The 16,880-nt window shown below is 43.2% G+C and overlaps 1 protein-coding gene across 5 annotated transcripts in view; it reads left to right on the top strand.

Annotated features, from left to right (window-relative positions):
- The window catches only part of trip12 (thyroid hormone receptor interactor 12), a 53,579-nt gene extending 39,398 nt beyond the window's left edge, over window positions 1-14,181 (top strand). For 3 of the 5 annotated variants that reach the window (XM_083772636.1, XM_083772637.1, XM_083772635.1), the window contains exons 32-42: window positions 216-358; window positions 1,965-2,121; window positions 2,535-2,633; window positions 2,935-3,049; window positions 3,629-3,783; window positions 6,353-6,553; window positions 7,450-7,614; window positions 8,145-8,258; window positions 9,009-9,103; window positions 9,776-9,879; window positions 12,410-14,181. In XM_083772636.1, coding sequence (XP_083628762.1) covers window positions 216-358; window positions 1,965-2,121; window positions 2,535-2,633; window positions 2,935-3,049; window positions 3,629-3,783; window positions 6,353-6,553; window positions 7,450-7,614; window positions 8,145-8,258; window positions 9,009-9,103; window positions 9,776-9,879; window positions 12,410-12,606 — 1,545 coding nt within the window. In that variant the 3' untranslated portion in view covers window positions 12,607-14,181. The remainder of the gene's footprint in view (window positions 1-215; window positions 359-1,964; window positions 2,122-2,534; window positions 2,634-2,934; window positions 3,050-3,628; window positions 3,784-6,352; window positions 6,554-7,449; window positions 7,615-8,144; window positions 8,259-9,008; window positions 9,104-9,775; window positions 9,880-12,409) is intronic. The other 2 variants (XM_083772639.1, XM_083772638.1) reach the window with 1 other exon arrangement.
- Window positions 14,182-16,880: the final 2,699 nt, after the last annotated feature.

Genomic DNA, 16,880 nt, shown 5'->3' with positions numbered 1-16,880 from the left:
ACCAGCTATACCCTTACAAGTCTGTAAATCAGAGTGTGTACAAATAGACCCGTCATGACTCATGGGGGGGGGGGGGGGGGGTCTGTGACCTTCATGCATACCTACCTACTACTGGGTGGTCCTGGAAATAACAATAAAAAAAACACTTTGAGACGCACACTGTGTTAACCAGTGTACTAATTAGTTGTAACCGTTGTGGCGGTGTTTTGTTGCAGAATGCTGTGTGTAAGGAGATCATCCCCACTAACGAGTTCATCAACAGTAAGCTGACGGCCAAGGCCAACCGCCAGCTACAGGACCCACTGGTCATCATGACGGGAAACATCCCCACCTGGCTCATAGAGCTGGGAAAGACCTGGTAAAACACTACACTACCCATAATGCACTTTATGAAACATCCCCACCTGGCTCATTCAGTATTTTAGCTGTGACGTGAGCGCCCCCTCCTGAGATACTTCCGGGTCCTACTTTTGTGTCGCTTTTGTGTCCCCATGGAGTTATACTGTGACGCTCCGTCGGACTAAATCTGAGACGAAAACAACCACGAAAGTCTAATTTTACCGCTTTCCTCGCAACAACAAAGCTGCGCTGCTCTCCAAAATCTGGCTGTGACAGGCCGTCTGCCCCACATGGAATACTATCGCCATTTTATTTGATTGTGTCAACTAAATCCTCATTAATGCAAACTAGATTCAACATACTCAAGCCTGCACACATTGTAAATATCCCCCGAAATATTTTACCGAGCAAATGGACTGTTGCCGCACCTTCAATAATAATGATAATAATAGTCTTTGTCTCCACATCATATATTTTTGTTGTCATGGACACTTGTACAAAACATTAATAATTCTACTCGAGTTGGAAGCATTAAGACCCATTTTAACCCTCTATGGCTTCCTTTCTGAAAAATAACGTCAATTTAAAAAGATTCACGCGTTTAGATATTCTATTTACAATGGGATGCGGACGGGAGCTGGTGCCACTTTGACCCGGACGTAACGTAGCACTACAAAATGACGTCGGACTTAAATACTGAATAGAGCTGGGAAAGACCTGGTAAAACACTACACTACCCATAATGCACTTTATGAAACATCCCCACCTGGCTCATAGAGCTGGGAAAGACCTGGTAAAACACTACACTACCCATAATGCACTTTATGAAACATCCCCACCTGGCTCATAGAGCTGGGGAAGACATGGTAAAACACTACACTACCCATAATGCACCTTGTTAAACATCCCCACCTGGCTCATAGAGCTGGGAAAGACCTGGTAAAACACTACACTACCCATAATGCACCTTGTTAAACATCCCCACCTGGCTCATAGAGCTGGGAAAGACCTGGTAAAACACTACACTACCCATACTGCACCTTACGTCAAAATATGGCTCTTGAGGAAAACTAATTGGGGAACCCTGACATACAGTATGTTAAGAGCGCCCCTCACTTCACACACGGGTGTGATTTTGACACAAAAACATTCTAAATCAAAATTGTTTATAGTCGACAAAAATAAGTAGTGGATTAATCACTTAACCCATTCTGACCGGGCACCCATTTTGGTGTCAGCATCATGTTATGCTTTAGCTATTGAAAAATAGCAGATCTACAAGCTCATATCGCGCCACCGAGTGGCGCGATACGAGCTTGTAGGTCTGCTATTTTTGAAAAAAATCGAAGAACGACTGACATTTTTAGAATCTGATCTCAGGTCAGAATGGGTTCATCAGACCAGTGTGTGTCCGGCGGAAACCTCGTATGAATCTGATCTCAGGTCAGAATGGGTTAAGCTAAATTTCATATTTGTTACGAAAATACCGGTATCTGTTTATGCTGCTGCTAACAATGCATCTTTTTGGCAGTTGATCGATTATTTAATTTTTTTTTATAATCAATTAGTTGCCTCCCTACAGTTGTTCCTTCATTAATGTGTCAATTTTTCTCTCTCCACTCTAGCCCGTTCTTCTTCCCCTTCGACACGCGGCAGATGTTGTTCTACGTGACGGCCTTCGACCGCGACAGAGCCATGCAACGCCTCCTCGACACTAACCCCGAGATCAACCAATCAGACTCTCAGGACAGCAGAGTGGCGCCACGTCTTGACCGGAAAAAGGTTAACGTTTGTCCATTGTCTGCTAGATGCCTAAAGAAATGCCATAGTGACGCGTTTTTCCTTGTTTACCTGCCACCTGCTGATCACGCTTTAGCTGTTAGATGATTAGGACTTATTTTAGAGGTAGAAAGGAACCCACAGAACATTTTGAGGCTAGAAATGAAACTTATTTCAATGAATGCATTTTAACGACACTACACTGGTTTGCCGTGAAAACTGAACTTCCACGGAAACCGGCATGATAGCCAGGATATGTCTACGTCATATTTGCTAAAGTCTCTCATAATCAGGATATCAAGGATTAGTAGAAAGTTATATGGCAATTGAATTTCTTTTACTCAAGTTGAAAACGTATTTTCCACCTTATTGCCTGTATTCACTTGTTTCATTGTGTGGTTTTGGGTTCTTAACAGAGGACGATAAACCGTGAAGAGCTGCTAAAACAGGCAGAGTCTGTCATGCAAGACCTTGGCAGCTCTCGGGCCATGCTGGAAATCCAGTATGAGAATGAGGTACGCCACCGTGTTTAATGCTTGATAGCACCCTGATATAGACGTGTTGTAGATGTGTTTTGTATGTAAATATTGGCGATGCAACTATCTATTATTTTCTTAGCGATTATGCTATTGATTACGTTTAAACGAATCAAGGAATCAATGGTGTCCCTGTATCACTCTCCTCACTGCAAATAAATGCAGAGTATGTGATAATTTTGGATGTCCATGTAGTAATATGTAGTAATAGTCATAGATTTCCATATCGTAAGAAAGATGTCGACCCCGTTTTCACTAATTCCATTATTTATTATCTTAGGTGGGCACAGGCCTGGGCCCCACTCTGGAGTTCTATGCTCTGGTGTCTCAGGAGCTCCAACGGGCCGACCTGGGGCTGTGGAGGGGCGAAGAGGTCACCCTGCCCCACCCTAAAGGTACCATGTTCAGCTGTACTCAACACGCACTAAAGTATTGAGTGTTTAGCTAGAAATAGCTGTCGCTGCGACAGCTATTTCTAGCTAAACACGCAATGTAGTCTGCGACTCGCTAGCCTGGAACTCACCTATGCTTTTTATGGCATAGGCAGCTCCCGGCGGAAACTATGCGCAGCTGTGTGACATGAGACTAATTACTTAGAGCGATGGAGAGAGAGAGGTGTGTGTGTGTGTGTGTGTGTGTGTGTCAATTTAACAAAGGTGCAGACGATCAGAAATCAGCAGAGAGTGAGCGATGTTTGCGCTACTCTATGCTGAATTGAAGTGGACTCGGACCCAGACCTTTTTTTCCTCCCTGGAAATAAAAACGTCTGGGTTTCCGAGGCTAGTGACTCGCAGACTACATTGCTGACTTGAAGATTTTGTCCTACCTAAAAATATGTTTGTGTGAAGCATCTCAATACTTGCTAAATCTGTTCGATGCCTGTTGGTATATGGTCTATTTTCTTGATATGCTTAACCAAACCCGTCAGTATTTCCCCTGAATAACTCCCAGTGTTATTGACTCTGCCTCTACAGGAAGCCAAGAGTCGACCAAGTACATGTTCAGCAGCAGGGGACTGTTTGCGGTTCCCTTTGGCAGGACGACCAAGCCAGCACACATCGCCAAAATCAAAATGAAGTTCCGCTTCTTGGGAAAGCTGATGGCCAAAGCCATTATGGACTTCAGACTAGTAATTACGTTTTTATTCTATTACATTACATTTCTTTTATGGTCTGTACTTAAGTTGTCTGGAAGGGCTTGGAACGTCCAGAGACACTTGTTTTCTGCTGTTGAATATAAACCAGGGGTATTTTCTGAAAACAAATGTAGATAATTGCTGTTGGGTCGCTTGGGACAACCGGAAGCTTTCCTGGGCCTTGCTTTAGGTTTATTCAGGAATGAATAGTGTCATTTTTAGTATCCAACATCTATCGCAGTATCGTACAGACCCCTGAAGGACACCGGTCTCAACTAAGTATTTATAGTTTTGTTGATGACTTTGCCCTAGCCTCAGTCAGGTGTATGCAGAGGCTAAAATTATATAACTTGGATAGCATTTTATGTAGACATGACACTCTATATAATGTGGTATTCGCAAAGTTTCATTATAGATATTCCACTGTTGGGTCATAGCTGAAGTATGATTCATGACTATTTTGATGTATTACCATGTTTTTTTGTTTACTGTAAATCGCTCTGGATTAAGAGTGCTAAATGCCTAAATTGTGGTTTGCAGAATACGCGCGCGCACACACACACACACACACACACACACACACACACAGACTAGCTCTATCAATGCACAGTTTTGAACTTTCTGCATTTAATCCATTTTGGGCGGGAACCCCTTTTGGTGTTAGCATTGTTATGCTTTAGCTATTGAAAAATCGAAGAAAGACTGACAGAAACATAGCTTTTTCAGAAAACTGTCAGGATGTAGAAGACATTTTAGAAACTGATCTCATGGACTTCCTGTATGAGAGTTCCAAAGAGAGCGGCAGCATAGAACAACAGCTCCCAACAAGGTCTACTTTATTTCCCCTAAAACTAACTATATCCCGAAATATAAACACAAAAATGGAAGGGGGCGACAAACGAAAGACTAAAAGTGATAAAGACCATCAGATCAGAAAAGAAAGATAAACGAACAACGGAGAAGAGTTGCGACGGCAACGTGGACACGAAGCTAAACGCACCAGGGCGACACGCCATGGCGTGCCTACAAGCAAGCATGGAGGCGATACACGCTGATATAAAAGCCATGAGGACCGAAGTTAGGAAGGAGTTGGAGGGCTTTAAAGAATCTCTTATCGAGCAAATGCGCAAAGACATGGCAGACCTCAAACAGACTTCAACAACAAACTGACTAGGCTTGTCACCGACCTACAAAGCACCGTGGACAACGCGGAACAGACAGAGCGGCGGGTGGCGAGCGTCGAGGCGTGGAGCTCAGACTCCAAACAACGAATGAGTTCACTACTACAAGACCACGAGAGACTGCAAGAGAAGGTATTGGACTTAGAAACGAGGTCTCGACGGCAGACCCTGCGTTTATACAATGTAGCAGAGGACATTGACCTGGGCATACAGCGCTGCCACAGATCCCTCATTCCCAAGCCACCGCCGACCGCCACCCCCCGTTCAATCATCATGTGCTTTCTGGAGGACAAGACCAAAGCAACAGCATGGAGGAAGCAAGAGGGGATTTGAAGAAGAGGGGGATCATGAGCACTGAGGAAGAGGAAAACCTTCGACCCACTACTACCTCAACCCCTACAACTACCAGGAGGAAATCATCCTGGGTGGAGGCGGGGAAGAGGACAGCACTTGACCGAGACGCACTACGAAGGGCAACACGGAGGCTCCAGGAATTTCGCCGCACCGCAACTCCCCCACCACCAAACCCTCCACCACCACCAGATGACGACATCACCGTAACTCATAAAGCTGATTAATCTACGATGGTGAAGCATTGGGAGGTATCTTTGATCTCAGAATAGGATATAAGACCTGAAAAATGTTCACCTTTGTTTTTTTTTATATTTTATTTTCATAATACTACCTTTGTTTGGACATACTGGACTGAATACTAAATACCTGTCTGATAGGTTGTTTTAGCTGGGGCTCGACAGATGTCATATCACTGTACACTAGTTTCTGCTTTTTTAGCAGACAGTTAGTGTTGGAAGGGCCTCCTGTGACCCAGGGGATTACCCTTCCACTCATGAGGTATTGCTTTATGAAAGAAACCTCGAGCTGGAAGTCCTGTCTTTGTTTATATGTTTTTATTTCTTAATTCAAAGCTTTATATTAATGTATATAATGATGAGAAGTTAAAGCTGCCTTGGGTTCACAATAACAATATTTGTACATCATAGGATAGCACAGGTTATAATGAGACGAGGATTAGACTCAATGTTAATAGACTACAGATCCCAATTAAGATAAGTAAATTGATAATTGATATAGAACCAATAATAAAAAATCATACAAATACTGGTAGAAACGGATACTATACACAGTAATGGATATTTGATGAATGACCTTTGGATGTATATGTGTGAGAAAGGAAATTATGTGCATTCTGAATGTTAACAATTGAAATGTAACAATTATATTGTACTGTGATGCCCGAGAGAACCTGCTTACTCTCAAAAAAAGATAAGAATAAAAAAAAAAGTTTCAAAAAGAAAAAAGAAAAACTGATCTCAGGTCAGAATGGGTGTTAACAACCCCCTCTCCTGCCTGCCCTCCCTCAGCTGGACCTGCCCCTGGGGCTGCCCTTCTACAAGTGGATGTTGAGGCACGAGTCCTCCATCAGTTCCCACGACCTGGTCAACATCGACCCTGGCGTGGCCAAGTCCATCCAGCACCTGGAGGACATCATACGCCAGAAGAAACGCATCGAGCAAGACCGCACACAGGTGAAGAACATTCAGCGACCACAGTGCAGCCACAACGTAATAATACACTTTATTTTTGGTAGCACTTCTTCTTCTTCTTATAACGAGGGTACAACAAAATGTGGGCGAACTTTGATGATAGAGAGAGAGAGCCTCTATATTTCACTCATTCCAGAGGGCCACATTGCATTGCTGTCGGGGAGAAAGCTCTTATTTTTTTGACACACAAAAGTATCTGATCTACAAGCTCAAAAGGAGTTGCAATGTGACGCGTTTTGAGATTGTAGATCTGCTATTTTTGCTTTAAAAATAAAATGATCCTGAATTATATTGAGAGCACCAGTGTGACAGGAATGGATGCTGTGAAGTCCCTATTGGCAATTTAAAGGCCTCTAACTCTAACTAAAACAAAACCACCCGATGATGAGATCTTTTGCGCATAGAGGGAAATGTGGAATGATTGGCTTTGGCTCTCACCCTCTTTTCTCTTCTATTATTCTGTTCTTTTTTCTGTTGCTTTCATGTCAAAGTCATGAACTCCTATCCCAATGAGCGTTCAGATTATGAGATCTGAGGGTTTCCGTTAACGTTTTTTTAGATGAATTAGATGAATTATATTGAGAGCACCAGTGTGACAGGAATGGATGCTGTGAAGTCCCTATTGGCAATTTAAAGGCCTCTAACTCTAACTAAAACAAAACCACTTACACATAATTATCAGAAATTGTTAAAGAGGGCAGGCGTTTTGTTGTGTCCCTGCATGTTCATTATGTTTCTGAATGTTTTCTCTCAAGGCTGTCTGGAATTGCATATTTATTACTATGCCCCAGCTATTCTTCACATCACATTTATCTTTAAGCTGTTCTTATCTGGACGTTTAAGCTGTTCTTATCACAAACGTATTACTAAATCTCTCCATATCTCTCTCTTCCGTCTTCCCTCTGTGTTCTCAGACGAGGGAGACGCTGCAGCAGGCGCTGGAGAGCCTGAACATGAACGGCTGCTCCGTGGAGGACCTGGGCCTGGACTTCACCCTGCCGGGGTTCCCCAACATCGAGCTGAAGAAGGGGGGCAAGGACGTCCCCGTCACCATCTACAACCTGGAGGAATACCTCAGGGTATGTATTGTTGTTGTATGTCTGCATGGATTAAAGTTCTCCCTTTGGGATTCCACAGCAGCCAAGTACTGTATGTCTTCCGTGGAAGCATCTCTTGTACTGAAAATAGCCGATCTACAAGCTTGTAGATCGGCTATTTTCAGTAAATAGCCGTTTTAAGGTTAAAGAGTATTTGAGACTAGAAATACAAAGCATGTTCAGAAGTATCTTCCATAAAATCGTAATGCTCTAGAATATATCATAAAATTAAAGCCTCGATCTAGAAAAACGGAACGATTGCACCTAAACATCTCAGTCCTACATATTAGTTCATTGTTTAGGAAACTTTCATGCTGTTTCACAAATCACAGATTCGGACTGACACGAATCCTAATCTGATTTCAGTCATGAGATTTTATTTAGCTTTGTTCCATGCATCTGTTACGAATCTGTCACTCAACTCTTCACATATTCAGAAGTTCAGGAGTGTTCGTCTCGTCAAGACATCTTCAATGTTGTTAAATTTGTATTTTTTTTTTTTTTTTGTTTAGTTGGTGGTGTACTGGACCCTGAACGAAGGCGTGTCCAGGCAGTTTGAGTCGTTTAGGGAAGGCTTTGAGTCGGTCTTCCCCCTCCATCACCTACAGTATTTCTATCCAGAGGAGGTGAGCACTGCATGTTTCCTCCTTGCTGAACTCCTGCATGGTTCTTAACCCATTTTGGCCTGACGTCGAAATTATATAATGTAATTTTAAAATGTATTTCTTTCGGTTCTCAATAGTTCATTGTAAGGACCCCCAAAAATTATATGTAATATGCCCGCTGACCCCATCTGAAAATATGTTGTTCCAGGGACACCCCAAAAACAAAGATTTGACTGGGAATGAATTCAAAGATTTCAGGCACATTTTCATGATTTTTCAAAAATAGCAGACCTACAAGCTCTTAGCTTGAGCTTGTAGATCAAGCTCATAGCTTGATCTACAAGCTATGAGTACTTTGCAACTCCACTGGTGAGTCACACAATACCGTCTGTTTATAAATCAAGTTAACAATCAGATAGCAAGCTATTGACTATGAGTCGATCAACTTTCATACTATGTTATTCTAGTGAGACCCGATGATGAGATCTTTTGCGCATAGAGGGAAATGTTGTGGAATGATTGGCTTTGGCTCTCACCCTCTTTTCTCTTCTATTATTCTGTTCTTTTCTCTGTTGCTTTCATGTCAAAGTCATGAACTCCTATCCCAATGAGCGTTCAGATTATGAGATCTGAGGGTTTCCGTTAACGTTTTTTTTAGATGAATGTTTAACGTTCTAATGTTCAATGCAAAAAAAAAAAACAGGTTTTGCCCTGCGGTTGTAGCCGGACCATCTAATGATTCTGTGTTCCATCTCCTGTGTTCTGTTGTAGCTGGACCAGCTGCTGTGCGGCAGTAAATCAGAGACCTGGGACGTCAAGACACTGATGGAGTGCTGTCGGCCCGACCACGGCTACACACACGACAGGTGGGACCGCCGCACGACACACTCCAGGCCCTATTCATTAGGGATGGGACAGGCGCACGCCTCAGACACGCCTTAACCCATTCTGACCTGAGATCAGATTCATACGAGGTTTCCGCTGGACACACACTGGGCTGATTGACCCATTCTGACCTGAGATCAGATTTAAAAAAATGTCAGTCGTTCTTCGATTGTTCAAAAATAGCAGACCTACAAGCTCGTATCGCGCCACTCGGTGGCGCGATATGAGCTTGTAGATCTGCTATTTTTCAATAGCTAAAGCATAACATGATGCTGACACCAAAATGGGTGCCCGGTCAGAATGGGTTAAATGTTTGTCTGTGTCGGACCCCAGGAAGACTAGCTTTTGTCACGGCAAAAGCTAATGGGGATCCTTATAAACAATAAACAACAAACACTCCAGGCCTATTCATTAGGGATGGAGCTCCTACATGTTTATTGATAAGGAGCACCGTATCGATCAGGTTTATCGAGCCGGGTTCATATTGAGCCCGCTATCGAGCATTTTCTATTATTTTGTGGAAAGACGGGAGACAATAAATTCTGAACAGAACCAGTATCTTTTACTAGGGCCTTCAAATACAGTACTAGACGGAAGGCAATTGATGACCTTTATACCAATAAAATAATATTTTATGTGTTGTGTGTCTGCAGCCGTGCCGTGCGCTTTCTGTTTGAGGTGCTGAGTAGCTTCGACGCCGGACAGCAGAGGCTCTTCCTGCAGTTTGTGACGGGAAGCCCCAGACTGCCTGTGGGAGGTGAGTGACATCACACAATACATGTTTGATCATCTGGCTTTACTTGACACATTAGAGGTCCAATTTGACCTACCTGTACCCAAATAGACACGCACAAATTGTACCCAGAACTGAATGGACCTGCCTATTATTAGAATTCTGAGTTCTGTACCCGAAAAGCACCCAGAGATGTCGGAACTGGAGCCGAACAGACCCGGCTATTAAATAGATATGAGTTCCGACCCCGAGCAGCACCGAGAGATGTCGGACCTACCCGGACAAAACTAGAGGGCCCGAGGTTCTGTCTTGTAGTCCAAAAGAAAAAAGAGCACTCTTAACTCATTCGGCGCCGAGATCACCTTTTGGATGACTATTTTAATATCAATTGATTACGATGATCAACTTGTGTCCTGTATGCGCTCATAACACTCCGGAAATGGAAAATCCGCTCGTCTTTTGCCGTCTATGGGGACGCGGATCTTGGAACGCAGATCTTGGAACGCTGGTAATATCTCAAATTCTTCTTTTTAGACCAAAAAACTGCTTGATTTGCGGGTCGTTTCTCAAAACGATATGGTTTGAATGACAATCGCAGGACATGTCACATAGCGGATTTTTACTTCCTGACTGTCGGAGCCCTAAATGGTAAATGTTGCATTTATATAACGCCTTTTTCCAAGACGCTTTACATGTGCATTACATTCACCCATTCACACACACACATTCACGCACCGATGCCGGAGGAAACCATGCAAGGCACCAACCTGCACATCGGGGTTCAGTGTCTTGCTCAAGGACACTTCGACATTAACTCTGGGGGAGCCCGGGTTCGAACTGGGAACCTTGTGATTCCCCTCCGGTCACTCTACCCCTGAACTAGAGGGCAGCACGGGTCCACCTGGACCCGAATACCCGAGATCCGACCCGAGAACAAAGCCGGGTCGGGTGCAAAATATTGACGTGCCGTCGGGGAACGGGTCGGTTCCATTTCAAAGCTGCGGATCTCGTTTCGGGTATCTGAAATGCAGAATACCCGAAATAACCGTGAGGATCCGAGATTTATAAATTAAACCCTTCAACTTTAAAAATAGGTTTAAAAAATAGACATGCGTGCGTTGTAATTATTACATTCTAAAGTCCATATTGTCTGTTGAACAGAGTCAACGAGGGCTGGGTCTCGTCATGCACCTCGACATGAGCGAGAGCGCGCTCTCTCTTTCGCTTGCACACACACACACACACACACACACACGGCTATATTAATGCAATCATGGCGGCCCCCTTCAGCGAGCGAGGTGAAACGCAAAGCAACAAGCAATGTGGGACTAACCTCGCATCACCAGGCTTTCCACCTCGGAGGAAAAATGTGGGACAGTTTTGTTGTGATTGTCAACAGCTCTGGTAAGAATGTCGGTGCGCAAAAATGCACTATAGCCTATGCAAGTTTGCAACCCTCCTCCTCTGGAGAGGCGGCGGGTTGCACGTTGCTCATAGAGAGCAGTCTCATGTCATGTTAAAGCATATAATATTGCAGAGAACACACTATGGGTCCGGATCTCGGATCGGATCAGCGCCGTTTTGGTCAAAACTTCTCAGCTCCGTTTCGGACCGTATCCAAAACTTTCGGGTCCGGTTCCGGGCCGGGTGCGGCCAATTAGAATGTTCTCGGATCCGGTTCGGTTCTGATATCACCAGGTCCGTTTCGGACCGGGACCAATTTTATGGACCCGTGCTACCCTGAACCACTGCCACCCCGCTAGGTGCGAGCCCTCCACCAGATGGCGCTGTGGTGCCGAATGAGTTAAGATGCATTCAGTTTGCAGTGCTTTCTTATTAAGATGCCTGCAGTGCAGGCTGTATGAATGATGCTAGGCGTCTTGCACATTCATTACATGTCATACTCTGTGATGAGGGGAAATGGGTAAAATCTTGATTATCTGCCCTGTCGGACTGTGCCAGTTGAATTAATTCGGCTGTCACATTTTGCAATGAAGAGGCCTCAACCTACGTCAGCCGGAGTATGCTGGGCGTTGTTTTACCTTGAGAAAACAAAAAAAGGAAAGGAAGATGACTTCAACTCAGGGCTTGGCTGAGCTTGAAGAGGACAGCATTAAGATGGCAGTTCTCCCAAGAGGGGGCTGTTAGTATCTACAGCCATGTTTCTGTCTGCACACAGTTATCCCATGAAACCCATCAAACCGTATGTAGTTGGTCTTCTGGTAAAGGTTAGCTCTTGTATAATTCTTTGGTGTTGCAGCACCAGCCACACATGACAAACGCAATTTTTGGACACTTACCTGTGATACTGTTACCACTTACCATGTCACACTGAAAGATTGTAGATGCCTAATGACTAATGTGACATCTAGAATCCATGATGGCCAGAAGGCTGATATTGTGTGATCGCCAAATTGGTGTGAATAGAGTGTGCATAGTGAGTGGCAAAGTGAGTTTAACGTCCAAAACACACCAATGCATCAGAAATCAGGTGGACGTGTTCAATGTTCAAGTATTTTTTTTAACCTGTGTTGTTGCTCTGTGTCTATCCCAGGTTTCCGGAGTCTGAACCCGCCTCTCACCATCGTCAGGAAGACGTTCGAGTCCACTGAGAACCCGGACGACTTCCTGCCTTCGGTCATGACGTGCGTCAACTACCTGAAGCTGCCCGACTATTCCAGCATAGACATCATGCGTGAGAAACTGTTGATCGCAGCCCGCGAGGGCCAGCAGTCATTCCACCTTTCCTGATCGCGCAAACGTTTCGTCTCCCAACATTCAAAATGCCTTTTACAGCAACTGACGAATTCTTGACTTCCTTATAGTGTTTTCTTTTGTTTTTTTTTGTTTTTTTTTTTTTTTAAATCACATACATCAAGGCTATGTGTACAGCCTTCTTGTTTAGAGAAAGCAGCTTGCAGAAAAAAAAATTAAAGACTTCAGATATATATTTGCTGCCCCTGTCTCTCCTAAAAAGAAAAAAACAAAAAAAAACAAGGAAAGGCCGTTACATGACTCACAGATCCTACAAGAAAAATAATAAAAAGACAAAAAACATAAGTGAGAAACTTATATCAGTAGTTGAGTAATGTTTAAAAAAAAATGATGAAAAGAGAAAAAAAAGAGAACCTGGGTGACATTTTAAAATTGCATTGCTGTGTGATATTTAAAAAAAAAGGGATGTTTCCTGTCCAGGTGGGTGGATAACGTCACTGTGTGGTGGGGAGGAGGAGGGGGTGGGGTGGGGTGGGGGGGGGGGAGGGAGGGAGGGAGGGAGGGGTTCCATCGAGCAAGCTAGGTTCACTTTAGCTCCAAAGATCATTTGTACAGACAAATTTGCAGACTTTGCTCATTCTACACCATTTGATAGAATAGCTTCTTTGTTCTCATGTCCCTCTTCTTTCAGTTCGTTTGTCTGTTCCGCATTCTGTTCTGTATATTATATTGCGCTCCCCCCACCCTCACCCCCCCCCCCCCCCCCCCCCCCCTGTTGTGTGTTGCATTTCGGTTCGACGTTTCCCTCCTAATGTGTGTCTTTCTTTGCTTAAAAGCTGTGGAAACGAGAGTTGCAGTTGGTTGAATGCGGGTAGACGAGAGCATATAGTATCTTTTACTTTATTTTCTACCCAAGATGACTTTGTGTTCTGGCCTGCTTATTTTCAAAAGAGCTTCAGCTCGGACGTTGATGGGTTTGTATCCGGTGTGTTGGACATACAGAATACATTTTTGTTTTTGCTTTTTACTTTTGATCCGAGTAGTAGTGCGTCTCCGTAAAGGGCCCTACTGGCAATGCAGGGTACTCTCCAAGGCTAATTTAGATCTCGTCACTCGACCGCGTCATAGTTGCAGAGGCGTCTTTTTTTTTTCTTCAAAAGCGACGTCGTGTGATGATTTTTAAGTTCAGCCTTTAGTAGACAGACTGCTAGGGCCAAACTCTGAGCATCCCCACCAACACGATGTAGCTGGGCACAAGATTTGGCTGGTCTCATTTTATCGTTTCAACGGCCAGATAGCATTTCAAGTTCATTTACGGAATAAAGTTTATATGCAGTTTCACACCCTGTTTGAGGTGTGAATGTCTGCTTTCCTTTTTTTTCTTTTCTTTTTTCCTATATTGTCTTTTTTTTTTCTTGCTGTAGTTCATTTTTTGCACTGCTGGCTTGGAACAAACCGTGGTGTGCACCTGCAGTCTGTGGCCAGTGGAGGGCGCCACTGTATGCTCTCTTGGCCCAATCGTTCATGTGCTGGTTTCTAAGATCTGCAATAATTTACTGCATCAGGTTCATGTTTTTACCTGAACATAAATAAAGTAACTGTTTGACTCAATCTTGTACGTTTGCTTTATTTGACCACCCTTGCATCATTCTGTCCCTGTCACAGATTCTTTACAATTAAATGGGTTAGGGGTGTCTGCTGTAATGGACCAGGACAGTCATTGTTCAACGTTGTTTCTTGTCTGTCTGTTTCTGACGAATTTTCCGGTAGTGAATTATTTGTCTATAGGTCCTGTTGAACAGGCGATGGTCAAAGTGGGCGGAGGAACGTCGCCCGAAAGAGAATGTATTCATGTTTTTGGGTGATGTGTCGGCGGATGCTCGCCCGCTGTTAAAACGCCCTGTAGGGGATCCGGAATGCTCGCCTTAAAGCACTTTAATATTTTGTTTACTGAGAAGGTTAAAAGTAAATTTATGGTTAGGCATAGATTAACTGGGGTTACTTTTTGGCATAGTTAGGTTTTGGCACTGAGGATAAGGTTGGGTCTAACCGTTTAAGCATAGTTTATTGGGTTATGTTTAGGAATAGCAGGCTGAGTGGTTCCGCCAGCTATACACCCCAGGGTGACTGCTTTTTTTTTTTTTTTTTTTGCGGCTTACGCCTTTTTATTGATTTTTGAAGGGACAGACAGTAGGCTGACAGGAAACGGGAGAGAGATGGGGGGATGACATGCAGTAAAGGCCGTGTCGGGCTCGGGAGTCGAACCCGCGGCACACTGCGACTGGATTACCAGTCCGGTGCCCAGACCGTTACGCCACGGCCTGGGGTGACTGCTTTGAGGCCACCTTTCTTCTAGCTTTGTGGAACAAACGGCTAGAACTACTGTACCACCAATATTCTAACCCGGGTCCCCCCCCAGGCCACTGAGATGGTTCTAAAATGTTATGCACAAAATATTGCAAAAATATTGCCTAATGCTCCCCCTGCCCAGTCTTATCGTTTGCACTTGAATCTGAATCTTTTAGTCTATGATCTGATCTGGCGATACCAATATCGACTGGTTAGGTATGTGCCCTCTCAAAAAGAAACTTACTGCTGTAGCTAATGCATGTAACCTTACACAGACCATTACCCTACCAACAAGAATCACAATGAATAAGAATGGGTTTAAATCATCCAAATGTATTGACATTCACAAATGTTCCTGAAAAATGTACTAAAACAGTATCGATAGCTCTTGGCTTCACTGATCACAATTTAATTGCTATTAAAAGGAAAACTAAGGTCCCAAAAGCACCTTGCTTGGTTATACATAAGAGGTCGTATAAACATTTGAATCAAGAACTGTTTATTGATGAAGTGAAAAATGTTAACTGGTCAACTGTTTGTCTTGAGGAGGACCCAGAAGTCGCTTTGGGGATATTCATGAAATCATTTTTGCAGATTGTAGACAAACATGCTCCTGTCAGAAAAACAAAGCAAAAAGAAAGAATATTATAAGAATAAAATCAATGACTCCAAAAATAATGGAAAACAATTGTGGAAAATATTGAATCAAATAATGGGAAGATCTGCACACCAGACTAATTCATTTATTGAAATCAATGGAGAGTTTCTGACTAAACCAGCTGAAATTGCCACATACTTTAACAACTACTTTACAAGCAAGGTTGATACTCTTAGAGAAAATATGTCACCATCTGATGGCTCCTCCTCATGCAAATTAATTGAAAATAACAATGAATGGTAAAAACTGTAAGTTTGATTTTGTGCAAGTAAGTAGCTTTGACATTGAAAACTTGCTGTCATCACTGCCATGTGACAAACCTGCTGGTACTGACATGTTAGACAGTAAACTGTAAAAAAGAATTGCATCATCCTATATATCAAATCCGATTAGTCACATTTTTAATAGGTGCTTAACCTATGGAGTTTGTCCTAAGGCCTGGAAGGAGGCAAAGATCATTCCTTTGCCCAAGGATAAAAAGAAACAATTCACAGGGCCAAACAGTTGGCCAATAAGCATACTCCCTGTTCTGAGTAAATTAATGGAAAAGATAGTTTTTAAGCAAATTCAAGAATATTTTATTTATAACAAATTGATCACTAGTTCCCAGCATGCTTATAGGCAAGGTCATTCCACGTCAACTGCTTTAGCTCAGTTGACTGATGACTGGCTGACTCAAATGGACATCAAGAAGATGGTTGGCACTGTCTTGCTTGATTTCAGTGCTGCATTTGATGTCATAGACCATGCGGCATAATATCTAAACTAAAAACATATGGATTTAGCAATATGGCACTTGATTGGATGGTGAGCTACTTATCGGAGAGATCACAGAGTGTTTTTTAATGGTAGCCTATCCGAATGCAAGTATAATTATTGTGGGGTTCCTCAAGGAAGCTGTTTGGGTCCTTTACTTTTCATTATTTTTACTAATGATCTCCCTTGTGTGGCTATGAACACCCATATGGTAATGTATGCTGATGACACAACTCTGTATAGTACTGCCCCTTCATTGAATGAGTTAGTGAGTAATTTAAATCTGGATCTTGAGAGGGTATCTAACTGGGTGAAAAATAACAAACTAGCACTGAATGTTGCCAAAACAAAAAGTATTGTTTTTGGCACCAGGCATATTATGCTTATTGGTGACCCTCAGCTGCACCTATCAATGTCAGGTATACCAATAGAACAGGTTAAGAAAACTAAACTGCTTGGAGTTCTACTGGACAGTGAATTATCATGGTCAGACCATATTGATGGCATTGTAACTAAGATGGGTAGAGGTATAGCCATGGTCAGGAAG

This window comes from Protomyctophum parallelum, assembly GCF_964188405.1.
Source record: "Protomyctophum parallelum genome assembly, chromosome: 9".
NCBI classification, from domain to species: Eukaryota; Metazoa; Chordata; class Actinopteri; order Myctophiformes; family Myctophidae; genus Protomyctophum; species Protomyctophum parallelum.
This window is presented reverse-complemented; position numbering and strand designations above follow the sequence as displayed.